Below are 14,634 nucleotides of genomic sequence, written 5' to 3'. Positions count from 1 at the left end.
GTCAGAAAATGAAAGACCTGGTATTTAAGAAGCGACAGGAGGTTTATCACTAAAGTTGCTTCTTTCTGCTGAGAGGACAGCTTCTGTTATAAACTCAAGGAAGGTCAGAGGGCGATGTGGACCTGCGCTGGTTTCACAGCTGCCCCTCCACCATCTCTTTTTGAAAAATGTAGTTGAGACGTGATCTCTGATCCACTGTCCCTAAAACATACATAACAAGGTCTTTTTTTTTCTGGTTTGAGGTGATTTCATTACACAAAACCACCTCTGTCATCTCATCCAATGTAATTTGTCATTTATCAAGATACACTACTGATAAGAATATGCAAAGCATCCGACAACAGACAATAAATTATATCACTTTTAGCAAGCCACAGGAAAGAAAAACATATATTTTTTCTGACTTATATAGGCTACCAGATAGAAAATGGGAAATCCCATATTACCCAAATATTGTTTTAATTTTACATCCCTTTCAAAAAATCTCTTAGAAAGAAATGAGTTAGATGAAATGATTAGCATTAATATAGAGCAGACTTAGAGAAGCATTTTTAAAAGCTATTAAAATCGTAATTTGCTTCTATTTTTTTTTTTTTAATTTTTGACTGAAATGGAAGAAAGGCTTGACTTTATGGGCCAGAGTAAAGACAGAGAACTATTTTCCACTTAAAGATCCTTATTTAAAAATGTTTATGGATTTCTTTTGTCCAGGAGACAGGGCAATAGTTGACCGACATATTGGTTAACATTCTCTTTTCTTATATTATTGTAATTAGAAACATTGTTCTCGGTTTAAGAGATTTGAAGTACTCAAGCAAGATCTAAATTTACATACCTAGAGTGATTCAAGTAATATATACGTCCTGCATAACTTGCAATATTGCTTAACAAGGATAGCGTAATCTTAAAAATCTACCTGGGCTTTATTTATACGTGAATGTCATCCACACCCTGTGTGGACATATGGTTATTAGCATACCATGTCATACAGTGAGTCTCTATTCCAAAATACATCGTGCAGTGACTAGCAAAATACATAGACCAAATAAGCACCTAAATTTGTTAAAACAACAGATTCTTCCCTGGCTACTGTGTAATTATCATCTTTGGAGTGAAAGGAGAATTTAGCAGTGATTAAGCCCAGAGCCCTTTATTTAGATGCCAGTACCATAGACCAGAGACTAAAGGGTTTACACAAGATTCTGAAACTACATTGAGAAAGAAACCGACTTAAATCCAGTACTTCTGACATTATTCCTAGTCTACAAGATGATGTCATTCCCAGCTGTCAACATCTCCCAAAGCAGTGGCTGATCAGTGGACTCAGTGATTGGTGACCCATTAGTCATCGGCATATTATGTTCAGATAGCCTGAGAGGTATCACTGAAATCAACTGTAAAAGAAGGAAAAGGGAATTGAGGTTAATTGGGTGTTTAGATCATGTGCTCAGTGCCATGTCAGGCAACTTTCAGTGGAGTATCTCATTTAATGTTCATGATGTTATTGCTTCCATTTTGTCTCATAGATGGGAGAAGTGGTATTCAGAGGCAATAAAGATTACCTCTATTCACCCATCTTGCAGAGGCCACACAGAGTTCCATCTTAGTTCTCTTCAAAGGTGCTATCTTCCCTTCATGTACTTCATTTATACAGATAGACTTAAGGACGATATTAAGTTGATGTCATAACATGAGACAAGCCTCTCCAAAGAGTGCATCCAATATCCTGTTTTGTTACAGTCTCTGACCAAAGGTACATGAGCCTTTAAAAGTAAATAAAGGAAAATCTTTTAACTTCCGAAAAAATATCCAAATAGAAAGTATAAGACTTCAATTTAGTCATAAGAACATGATGGTTGGAGAACAGTAAGAACCTAAAGATATGCTCCAGGGACCTCTATGCTCATCAAATGAATCTAAATCCTTCATCATTTGGGAATTAATGAATTGAACATGAATAAATCAAAAGTGGGATTAAGGATTATGCTCGTTAACAAAAGTTGGATCTAGCCAGCTCTTGGAAGTCCATTATTTCCTAGGTGAAGGGAACTTTGCTGTTACACAACTGGTGGTAAAAGTGTATGAAGCTGATTTCCATAAGACTCTCATCAAAGAAAGTTCTAAGAATCACGTTACCCAATGAAATGGCTGAGATCACAGGCTCTGGATTAAGCTTGTTTAGACTGATTCTTGGGTCTTTTACAACCAGAGTGACTTTGAGCTTATTGAGTGACACCTGGGCTTCAGTTTTCCTATCTATAAAGTGAGGTGTACGTTCTAGGGATACTGTGAAGATTCAGGGAGATAATACCTGTCCGTCACTCAGTACAGTGCCTCACCTCACTGATAAACTTAGCTTCTACAAAGGCCACCTCAGCTGGCACTCAGCTTATGGCCCCGCAGGCCCCTTTCCACAAGTCACTGACTTATTCTTTTAGTTTGCCAGTTTCTACATCTTTTCCCATCATAAAGTGTCCTCTTTCAACATTCTGAATGATTGCTGCTTCCATCTTCATTCATCACCATCATATTGTATTTCCTCCTGACTTCACAAATCTTTGATTTTTCTATATTCACGATCTCTTGTAGTTATAGAGATCCTAACAATCTCTGTGCTGTTTCCTTTGCATTTTAGACAAGGAAACGGAAGCCAAGGGGGATTTAAGAGAACTAACCCGTCTTTGCAGGTCCCCAAATCATCTGCCCCTTCAAAAGTTTCTAATCAGTATTGGGGGGATTCGTAGACATTCAAAAATCACAAGGACTTCCCTGACCCACATGACCCTTCTCACCGTCACAGACAAGGAGGCAAATGGAAGGAACCGGAAGCCTCAGAGAGCCTCTGGTGGTGGTGATGCTGGTCTGTGCTCGTCAGTCCACATCCCCTCCCCACCCCTGCCCCAAGGGCCTGAGCTTCCCCACTTCCAGACTGTTCTCTCTCTCCTCCCAGGCTTTCTCGTTGTCTTGGGTCTAGCCAGTGTGCACCACGGGCAGGAGAAGGAAGCTGGGGTCCTCCTTCCTGCCCTCCTTCAGCTCAGCCTACAGCTTTGGCCAGGGCTTCATGCCGCATCACAGCCCCTGTCAGGCAGCCCCTTCCCAGGCTCTATTCTTCCCTCAGGCCCCCATAACCTGTCCTCCCCTCTCCCCAACCAGCCGACGGGATGAGCACGGTCGTAGCTCCCCGTGTTTCTGCTACCTGCGGCTTCCGCATCCCTTGATGGGTCCCTTAAGCCCACCCACACCTCTGCCCAGGTTGCCTTCATCACGTTCATTCCACAGTCCTGCCAGGACCATCATAAATGCAAGCGCTTGAGACTTGGATCTTCATCTCTGAAACCTCACTGGTATCATGAAGCCATGTTATTTTATACTCTGTAACTCGTGGGCTCCCTGTGCCTGAACCTCCAGCAAACATTCTAGAGGCTTCTGGCTCCTTCTGGGCTGGGTTGGAGTCTAGTCCACAGCAGAGCAGGCCCTCAGAGAAGGAGGACATTTTTGATGTAAAATTTTAGAGTCAACATGATGTGATAAACTACATGGATGGTGATATTCTCTTTTGATTGGTTTTTCATGTTGCTTTAAAAATTCACTTTTAAGCTCCTTAGGTTTTTGCACGATTTTCCATGAGCTGTGACATATATGTTTGTGTGTGTGTTTGGGGTGTAAGAGGCACAACTATGTGCCCCTACATCACACGCAGAGCAGCACCATGGAAGCACAATCCAGTCCTGTGCTCTGATAATCCCCGCCTTTCCACAGTTTATCTGTTCACCAATAACCCGCTCAGTAAGGAATCCCTCATATCCTGTACAAAGCCAGCCAATGGCCCAAGCCTACCAGGAAATTGAATATAAGTTATGAAATGTTTTCACTGTGAAACTGTGTCAAGCAGTAGTAGAAGCCCCCCTTCTCCTTTTTATCCCCCTATAAGAATTCTTGTCCCCAATTTCCGCTTCCAGCTGTCACCTACATGCCAGAAGCAGATGGGGAAGACTAGGGAACTGGCTTCCTTGTGGCCCAGATCTGGGTCTTGTCGGAGGTAGAGCATCATTTGGATGCCTTGAGGGAGGCAGGTAGAACCATATTTGCATTTGTGAAACCGAAATGGAACTCAGCATCATTTCTGTGTGATCCGTGCAACGCTTTTACCTCTGGTCGGCCCTTAACTAGACAGTAGTCCCTGTGCCGACCACTTGACAAGTACTCAGGTGCTGTTTTCCTTAGCCTCCGAGCACAGCCCAAGGGTAGAAACTCTCATCACCCCTCTTTACTAGGGAGGGATGGTCCCCCCCGCCCCCTTCCCCCTCCCCGCCTCCCCCACCACATAGCACAGGTAGCTGGTGCGTCAGCCCCCATGCCCAGCCCCGCGCCGCGCCCCGAGGGCAGAGCAGCAGAGGGGGGCTCCCCAGACTCAGAGCATATTCACAAAGAAATAGTAAGGATCAACACGATCAGTCAAAATAATATGGACCTATACTGTGTAGATATTATACAAATACACTGTGTGATCACTGTTACTACTGATGCTGGCTCCATGAGCAAGGGCTTCACGCTTTTTACGGTGAGAACAGTCATAGCCACATTTACGTAGCGGGCAGGTGTTTGGACTTAAGAGCACGTGAGGACTTGTGAGCGTGGTCAGTCCCAGTGAGAGCATCAGCTGATCCCTTCTCTACCTGCACAAGAGCCCTTTCGGCCAGAGGCAGCAGGAGGGCTGTTAAAGGATGGAGGGCGAATCCTGAAACTCCCAAGTGGCAGGGCCTTTGCTGCTTGAACAACAAATTCAGGGAGAGATTCGTGGTGTGAACCCCCTTGTCACGCAGGGGTCTGTTCTCCAAGAAAACACGGGGGTCTCCTTATGGTCAGCGTAGGAGCTGTATTTTTATCCTGGTGGGACGGGGGAGGTTACAGGACCTTAGAAACGGGGATATTTTCCTCTTAGGAAAAACCTGCCTTTGTGCATCCCCTCACTCTGGGTGGGATCCGGTGAATCACTCTGAATCCAGAGGATCATGCGGTTTCATCCCTTCCCTTTGGTCCCAGCTTCTTGTAGAAATAGCCAGGTGTGGTTAGTGGGAGTATAAAGCCTTGGAGTACCGATAAGAAACAAGAGGGATAGAGTCATAACTGTGGCAGCTGGAGGTGGGCAACCAGCCAGGTCAGAGGAAATGAACACACTTAATGTTTACTCTTTCCTGTTGTATTTGGATACAGATCAGAGGTAAAGCTCACTTGGATTTTCACACACAAAATACGGTGTCAGCTTTGTTCTGAAACTGTGTCGTGCAGGTACAGTTTGCCCCAGAGAAATTAACTGTCTCATCTGTGGAGTCCCCTCCTGTGTGAATGATGAGTCTTTAATCCCCCAGAATCATCCAGGGTGGGAACATTTGGGCGAGAAGGTGGGGGCAGCAGGCAGCAGAGAGTCAAGTGAAAGCACGTAACTTACCTGTAATCCCTTCTCTTCGTTTGGCATGTTTTCTAAGAAATGCATAAGGCCCCATGTTAAATTTAGGAGGTTTGGACTTTAGGTCTTCTTCTGTCCCTTTTCAGAGGAGAGATTCCTTTTTGGGGCTGGGTGATCTGAAGGCTGGGCCCCATGACTCTCAAATCTTGAGGACACTCTAGCTCCTGAGAAAATCCCCTGGTCAGATTTACGGTGACATCGTCCGGTCTCGCACCTGCCCTGGACCTAGTCACCATGGGCCGGGGGGGTGGGGGGGCCCGCCAGACAGGCCCCTCCCTTCCTCCCTCCCTGGAGGCCCTCAGACCATCCATGTCACAGAGCTTCCGGGCCCCCTGCTCAGACCCTGCCGTGGCTCCTAGCTCAGCTCTCCGCTTTGCTGCCTCTGGACCAGCTGCCCGCGTCCCCGCGACACTATAGCCCGCTTGCCCTCCGTCCCACACAGCAGCGTCACTCCCCTCTGTCATCACTCAGGCTGCTCGCCTCCTCGGCAGCCCCGGCCAACTCCTTCACCTGCTGCCTCTCTCGTGCTCGGGGCCCAGCCCAGGCTCCTAACCGTCCTTCCGGATCCTTCCGGATCCTGCGAGTTTGCCGAGAGCCCCACGGCCCCTGCTCAGAGCTCCATCACTGGATTTACTTGCAGTAATAATTAGCGGTCCAGCTCCTCCTCGCCAGCTTAGAAACTCCTGGAGGGTGGATATAGGACGGGTTTAAAGGGGATACACCTGACAGCTGGTAGGTTCCGGTGGCTTAATACACACTCTTTTAATATGTTATAAATTAAATGTTGTCAGTTTGAGGTGACTTTTGAGGCCAGGTCTTAAATAATGCCAGTTGACCAATCTTTCATTTTTTTAAGGTACATAAAAATGCAACAGAGTAGTACATATGTGATTTTTCACTCCAATTCTTCTTGTTCCTTGGGTTTCTCACATGAGTGAACAATCCTGATTTCGCTTGATTGACAAGTCGTTACATCCTTCCCCGTCCTCCCCCTCCTCCTCCGCCTTCTTACCCTTCTTTTCTTCTGCCCCCTCCTCCCCTCTGCCTCTTTTTTCCCCTCCCTCTCCTCCATCACTGTCTCCACCGATGACCTCTGCTGCTTTACTTCAAAATACATCCCTGTTCCTCTCCTTTTAATCGTAATATGAAATATTCCAGATGAGTTCTGATGGTCCTGTGGGAGACCTTTCATTTTTTCCCTATTATGTTTGCAGCCTTAACCCTTTCTGACACCCATGTTTGTATCTGCTTCCTAGATGAGGAATCTCACCGTGGATGGGCACTTCGGCGCGTGGTCTCCGTGGACGCCATGCACGCACACCGACGGCAGCACCGTGGGATCCTGCCTCTGCCGGACCCGCTCCTGCGACAGCCCGGCCCCCCAGTGCGGCGGCTGGCAGTGCGAGGGCCCCCGCATGGAGATCGCTAACTGTTCCAGGTGTGTCCCTCGCAACACTCGGGCTTAAACTCACGAGTGAGCTCAGCCTGCAGAGGAATTTAGGAAACCACTTCTAATACATGCCTTCCCTCTTCAAGAGAAATGTCAGAAAAAGACAGGGACACTTACCACTTAAAAATGATGTGATCTATGAGAGCAGATTTAAAACTACAAATTAGATTTGTAATATACATATATACGTATTCATATATATAATATACATATGTATGTATAACTGAATCACTGTACTGTGCACCTGAAACTAACACGATATTGTAAATCAACTGTACTTCAATTTAAAAAATTACAAATTAGATTCTAAACCTGTTTATATGTTGAGATAAATCTAAACCTATTCATGTGTTCGTTGTTAGATTAGGGAAAGTATTTTGAGTGTGCACGACGTTAGAAGAAGGAAAAGCATAAAATTTCTGAATGTTTAATTAGACCCTGCTCATCAGGTTTTTAAATGGGAAGGTGGCTATCAAAAATCACTATGGCATTTAAATTCCCTCACGCATTTAACTAGTGACGTAACAGAAATTATACCTTTGCAACTTTTGAAGCTTTTTTTTTTTTTTTTTTTTTTTACTTTTGAAGATTTTGATGAAAAAAAAAATTCGATGCCAGCTTACAAGTAGTTGAGAGGTATCTAGTTTATCACCATTCTTTTAGGGGGCAGGTGAGAAGCTTGCTATGAAGACCACCGCACCCGGAAACCACACTGTCCAAGTACAAACATTGTGAGTGACAGCTGTCCCATCACAGCTACATCACAGGAACTTTAGTTGCTACCCTAGATCTGTCCTTTACAGATTCAGGAATATCACTCCAGGGGCCGCTTCTGAAGCTACCAAAACTATCCTACACTGGCGCTCACACTCCAGAGGAGCCCACTTCTAACAATGCATATTGCTTTCCAAATGTGCACGAGAGAGGCACTTACTGGTATATGGGCTGTTAGGGGTAAATTTTGGTTGATGAATTAAGGGGTGTCCAAGAATACGTGAGCTGATACCCTGTGCATGCATCTCTGTCCTTGCATGGATTGGGGGGTAGTGTCTGCCATGATAACAGAGTAGGATACCTTTCCCTGCTCTGAGTAGAAAGCTGGCTAGAGCAGCTGTCTGCTGTCAGCAGTATCACATCTGCTTGATGTGACTCTCTCATGAGTGTACATTTCAGCATGCCTGAGGGATAGGAAGCTGGGACTCCATCATTTACAAACACAGGCCATGTCACAGTTTCGCATGTGTCGCCAGATTCTATCTGAGATTTGCCCTCTTTCTTATGAACCACCTCACGGCAGGGTCTGGAGAGACGGCCCATTGCACTCACTCGCTTCTAACCATTGGAAGCCACTGATGCTGTCAAAGGAAAGAGACAATGGAGCAAATGGATTAGGCCGGTTGGCAGCAAATGTTTTTTGTTCTAGCAGCAGGGGACTCCTAGTCTACATATTCCTTTGAAGTTATCAGCCCAAAGTACGGTAATCTAACACCAGAGATTGTTTTTTAATGCCCTTTATCAGTTGATAACCTGTTTATGTTGGCCTCAATTTTGTTGGAAGCAAAAAACTGGAAACCACCTAACTTACAAACCCATATTTTTTGGCTCAGTCAGCAACGTCAAGTGCTTCCTCAATTTGTGCAAAGTACATCCAAAAGTCTTTACAAAGGCTGATCTAATGATGCTAAATTAAACCTGTTCTTTATTTATTATTGTAATTGTTTAATCCAATATACTCAGCAAGTGTTGGGAAATTCAAAATATTGCTAATTCAATACACTTTGCAAATATAATATCTTTGATTAAATGCTTTTATCGTATCACGTCATTTAAATTTGTTTTCTCACTATCTTGGAGCCGCAGATTAAAGGCATTCAATTTATGGAAATGAACCCACAATATAAGGTAATTAGCTAAGCCAGACTTTATTATCAAACCAGGGTCAAGTCAGACTTCCTATCAATCAGGAAAATCTGGTTTAATTTTATAATTAAAATGAACACAGGAATGTGTATGTCACTTCTGAATTCTAATTCCTGGGGCAGGAGGGAGGAACAGAGAGAGAGAGAGAGAGCTGTAGCTAGCTAAGCAGAAAGGTAGAACGTCAAGGAAGGCTTGGAGCCTTGACAGGACTTCGTCATCTAAACACAATAAGTCCACAACTTTCAACGTTTGTTACCTATACCTTCTTTTTTCAAAATTTTTTTTTATTGAAATATAGTTGATTTACAATGTTGCGTTAGTTTCAGGTGTACAGCAAAGTGATTCAGTTCTACATACATATATGTGGGACCTTAGTTCCCCGGCCAGGGATGAAACCCGCAGCCCCTGCATTGGAAGCGCGGAGTCTTAACCACTGGGCCGCCAGGGAAGTCCTTACCTATACCTTCTTAGGGGACTTTTCTCTAGGAGCAAAACCTGTGTCTGTCCTGGGTTGGTCCGGAGAACCAGTGATGGCGAGATCGTCTGTGTGCGGTAATGAAACTTCAGGGGGCTCTGAGCATTTGCCCCTGGGGTGGTGCAGGGGAGCAGGAAGCTGGGCAGAGCTGGGCTGCAGGCCGCACAAAGACCTCAGCTGGCCGCACAGGGCGCTCCAGAGCTGGCAGCTCCTTGATGCTGTTAGATCCTCTCACCTGAGAGCAGTAACCACCAACACCCTCAGCATCCGGAGAAAGGCAGACCACAGCGTCCACTACTGCGCGCTTTGACAGTAGCTGGGAGATAGACGCCAAGTCCTTAATCACACAGCTCTGCTCTGCGCTGTACTCAGAACGTCCCAGCTCAGCTAACGTCTGCTGCTGGGTAACCCGGAGAATGGTTCAAACAGTGTGGTCTGTGGAGTAGGTTTCCTGTCTCCTTTGTATATTGTTCTGTTGTTGTTTGTTTGATTTTTCTTTTACAACTATACTCAATTTGGTCCTCCCTTCCCTGCATCACCTATAGCACTGTGACCACAGCAATATTTCATATTTTAAAACAAGCACCAGGACACCTGAAACTAACACAACATTGGAAATCAATTATACTTCAATAAAAAAGATAAAAAATTTTAAAAAGCAAGCACCAGGAAAGCTTCTTGGATCAGTCTCCGAACTCTTCTGCCTCACTTCATGTAGGATATTTTTTTAAGTGTTATCTTCTCTCCAGGAGCCTATTTAGAATGCAGAGACCTCTGGGCGAGTTGTCTGTGACATCACTAACACCGAAAAGCACGTTGGGTGACCACACCATATGGGAGCCCAGGGCGTGAGGGCACTGCCTGCCCAAGAGGAGAAGGTCCGTCAGATAAGGAAAGGCAAGCCACAAGGGTGGATTTTGCCCTCCGCTCACCTTTTCCATAGGCCAGCTCAGATCACTCCACAAAGTTGAAAGGAGCCCATCAGGGCTACAGAGATTAGATTATTTGTGTTATTACAGAAAACAACAGCATATCAACCTTGCATTATGCACTGCATTATTTCTATAAAGCTAAGTTGGTTTCCACTGATGCCTGGCAGAAACTTTATAAAAGCCATAGAACTGTTATTGTTGGAAGATTATAGTCAATGAATAATATTCTTTTTTATATTGTTTAATGGAAAAAAAGGACTATCACAGGCATTACTGTGACTTGTTTATTATCGTAACCTCCTCTGCTCTGGTTCTAGTTTGTGGAATGTCATTCACTAAGCAGAGCCATGATACAATTAATGGTTATTTTAAGACTGAAATTCAAATCAATGAATCTGCTTTAGTGATGTTTTAAATGCATAAGTGGATTGTTTTGGACTGACTTAATCACAGAAATGATCCATCTGCTGATACATGCTTACTTCTTTGGTTGCCTGCTACTACATCTGCCCCCAAGCAGCGTTTCTAGTTGTGCAAACCCAGCTCCATAGAATAATCACACACATGGACAGTATATTCATTTATTCCCTCAGGTATTATACTCCTATTATTTACAAACACTTCCATTTACCTACCTCCCTGTATACATCAGTTTCCATAGATTGTAAGTAGACTGTATCATCAGATGTCACGTTTGTTAAAAGGTTTAGGAAATTAAGAATTTCCAAACAATTTTGGAAGCAGTGTTTCCTGCGTTATCTAACCATTTTTTTCATATATAAAGAAACTTTGAAAGTAAAAATGTCATTTTATTCATGTTGAAATTGCTATTTTTGCATGTAATTCAATGAATTGCTTGGATACTTTTTAAAATTGTGTAGGTAATGACGTATAAGATACTAATTACTTTTAGAAGCAAATTGGGAAGTCCGTCTTATTTTGTGTTATTTTGGTTAAATTATCACAAAGCAGCTTTGTTATTATATTGTACATTGCGGTATCACTTTATATTTTATTGAGATTATTTTTAAGTTTCAGAAAATAAAGTAGGGAAATATGAAATACACTGAGTATTTTCTCAGAGGAACTTTCATTTGAAATTGTGTTAGAAGTTACATATGTAATTTGTTGTTTATACCTTGAGCTTCAATGGCATAGCTGTGGACCGCCATGCTTTTAAAGGAACATATAAAGTAAAATAAGAATTCATGTGAGTTGATTTTTTTCAGTGGAAATATAAATCCTATAGATGAGGGGAACAGCTATTTAGAAACACATATGCAATTAGAGAAATAAAAAAAGTTCTACATGCAGTAAGCCATCTATGTGGGAGTTTGGACTCTGGATTTAACAGGTATTTTAATACTTAAAAATTTTTTTATTCCTATAGCTTGTTTTTAAATAGCAGGGACAGACTGCTAAGGGAGATATTTAAATTATAAATATTCTACATGCAGCCATTTTAAGGGAAAAATACAATATCAAACAAAAATTTTCTCTAGCTGCTAGTAGCAGTTTATTTTATAAACCACTTTTATAAAAGTGGTTCATTTTCTTTTTCTTTTATTTTGCATTTTTAATATATCTACCTTATTTTATATGTATAACAACATAAATAAGGATATATGCAATTTGCACTTCCTATTTATACACTACGTCTTTGTCAAATTGCAAGAAAATAGCCAAGAATCTGAATTTAAAATACCCATTCTTCATTTTTTTTTTAATTTTAATTTTACACTTTATTAATTTATATTTTTATTTTTGGCTGTGTTGGGTCCTCGTTTCTGTGCAAGGGCTTTCTCTAGTTGCGGCGAGCGGGGGCCACTCTTCATCGCGGTGCGCGGGCCTCTCACTATCGCGGCCTCTCTTGTTGGGAGCACAGGCTCCAGACGCGCAGGCTCAGTAGTTGTGGCTCACGGGCCTAGTCGCTCCGCGGCATGTGGGGTCTTCCCAGACCAGGGCTCGATCCTGTGTCCTCTGCATCGGCAGGCAGATTCTCAACCACTGCGCCACCAGGGAAGCCCCACTATTCTTCATTTTTAATTAATAAAGCTTGTTTTAAAACTTCGCACATTTTGGTGCTCTTTATCAATATGAATGCCATCGAGAAACTTACTGATTTTCACTGATGTTAACAGATTTTTAAAATAAGCATTTAGATGAGTATTTTGTTCAAATGTGCAGTTTTCATAGATGACACCTGACATGGTACAAGTCAACTCAATTCATAAACTCTCAGGTTTCAGGGATTCATCTCTAACTGCTTTTCAGTGAAATAACATTATTTTTCATTAGTTTATAGTTTAATGTTTTTATAACTAAACTTTCTTAATTGTTCCTAATATTGCTAAAACTTGACTCTCAGATTTCCTATTTTGATTCTAAAGTCAGATACGTGGGGAAGAAAACCTCACAGTGACTGAGGTTCCTGTGACAGGACCTTTATTCCCACGGCTCCTCGCGGGCTTTTCCTTCACAGCCCCCAGTCAGTGGTCCGTGTCGGGAACGTGTGAATTTGGGGGCGGGTGCAGACAGAGGCTGGGCTCCGAGCCAGTTGGACCCAATGACCCCGTGGCTTCCTCCCCCAGGAGTGGAGGCTGGACCCCCTGGACCTTGTGGTCTCCCTGCAGCACCACCTGCGGCATCGGCTTCCAGGTGCGCCAGAGGTCCTGCAGCAACCCTACTCCGCGGCACGGGGGCCGGGTGTGTGTGGGACAGAACCGCGAGGAAAGGTACGTACCCTCCCTGCTCCCGGCATCGCCATCCTCGCGCTTACTGTCATCCCAGCGTGGTCGGTTCCCCTGCAGTTTTAGTTTTGGATCCGGCTCAGCTTCTCTGTGGCATCCTTTTCTGTTGAGCTGAATGACCCTCCTCTTTTTCTGACATTCTTTAATTCTGAGCAAAGCTGGGGGTTGACAGCATCATTGGGCCGCGGTGGAGCCTGCACAGTTCATCCAGCTGAGCAGTTCCCGAGGGACTGGAGATCCAAGGTCACTGGGCACCTCTGCGCTGGGCTCCCCAGAGACTAAGCGTATGGGTCTGCTGGAGAATGATTGTTCTTGTTGGGATTCAACTAGAGTTGAATTCTAGTCTCAAACCTCCACTTCTGAATAGGGCCTGAGCTGGTCCTGGGTCCAGATGGTATCGCTCGGATGAGGTAAGTTTTCCATCACAACTAAATTAAGCACTGGCATGTAGGTGAGAACATAGTCAGTATTTTGGTTATATTTACAACTATGCACTTGTCTATTAACAGGTACCCTCAGTGAAGCTGCAGGACAACCCAGAAGGGGGGAATCCTTTTCTACGTGTATTTTAAGCTGTCCGCACATCATAGGGACATTTGAGTTCAATCTCGCATTTAACAGTTTGTTGCTTTCTATAGACTCAGACATTTGGCTTTGGCCTCGTAAAATCTACAGTTGTCATAATTGACTCTTTCTTGTATATTTAAAGTACACTCTCGTTTATGGGAGAAAATCCAAGTAGGTGAATTTCACATCACTTTCAGGATTCTTACTCTCCATATCACGTAAACTTATCCTATTGATCCATGAGAAACAAGCTGGCTTTCAGTACTTTTTAATGAAAATGTAGTAAGGCTTATAGCCAGTGAAATGGGTTCAGTGGGAGCCTCAGGAAAATACTGTATGCAGTTATTTGCTATGTGATTAATATTTATATAGACAAAACCACAGGCTTAGTGTATAGATAATTCTCTACTAAATATTTATCACAACGTGAAATTAACTGGAATCATTTTTTTTTCTTTCTTCACTGTGTACCTAAATCACCAATTAAGACTTCGTTCTTTTGACTCAGAGAGAAAAATGAAGGATGACTTTTACAAAGCAGGGTTGGTCGTTTTTGTAGTAGTCCCCAGTGACAGACTTGCATAAGCTTGTCATTTCCAATCTGACACCAGTTGATAAGTGGGAAAGCCGATTATGGGGAAGTTGTCTCCCTGCTATTTCCCAGGGTTATAAGACTTAAATTGGTTGGAAGTTGTAAAATGCTATACGTTGTCACGTAATAGAGTCCATTCAGGCAAAGTCGCCTTCATCTGTGCGAAGCCACTCCTAGAATCACGGCACCTCCACAACCACACACCTGTTATCACCTTTCCCAGGCTGAGCAGGCGGGAAGGAAGAAGCTGGTTAATTCTGTGGTTAACATAGGTGTATGTTCTGTATCCATTTATGAGTGTTCATAAAGCTTCATTTTCAGAAAGAGATCAGGATGGCTAATGTGTTTGGGGAACTTACACTTAAAACATTCTTATTTTACAGAAGAAACACTCATTTGGGCTAGATGAATATTTGCTTAAGAAGGGAACATTGGGACTTAAGTAATAGACGCCTGGATGGTAAGAACAAGGCCTGTGGCC

At 43.4% G+C, this 14,634-nt stretch overlaps 1 protein-coding gene across 4 annotated transcripts in view; it reads left to right on the top strand.

The window, feature by feature from the left end:
* The window catches only part of SEMA5A (semaphorin 5A), a 528,372-nt gene that overhangs the window by 412,338 nt on the left and 101,400 nt on the right, over nt 1-14,634 (top strand). For all 4 annotated transcript variants that reach the window (XM_036846398.1, XM_036846396.1, XM_036846394.1 and 1 more), the window contains 2 exons: nt 6,724-6,905; nt 12,836-12,979. In XM_036846398.1, coding sequence (XP_036702293.1) covers nt 6,724-6,905; nt 12,836-12,979 — 326 coding nt within the window. The remainder of the gene's footprint in view (nt 1-6,723; nt 6,906-12,835; nt 12,980-14,634) is intronic.

This window comes from Balaenoptera musculus, chromosome 3, assembly GCF_009873245.2.
Source record: "Balaenoptera musculus isolate JJ_BM4_2016_0621 chromosome 3, mBalMus1.pri.v3, whole genome shotgun sequence".
Lineage (NCBI taxonomy): Eukaryota > Metazoa > Chordata > Mammalia > Artiodactyla > Balaenopteridae > Balaenoptera > Balaenoptera musculus.
The sequence above is the reverse complement of the archived record's forward strand: the minus strand, read 5'-3'. Positions and strand labels throughout refer to the sequence as shown.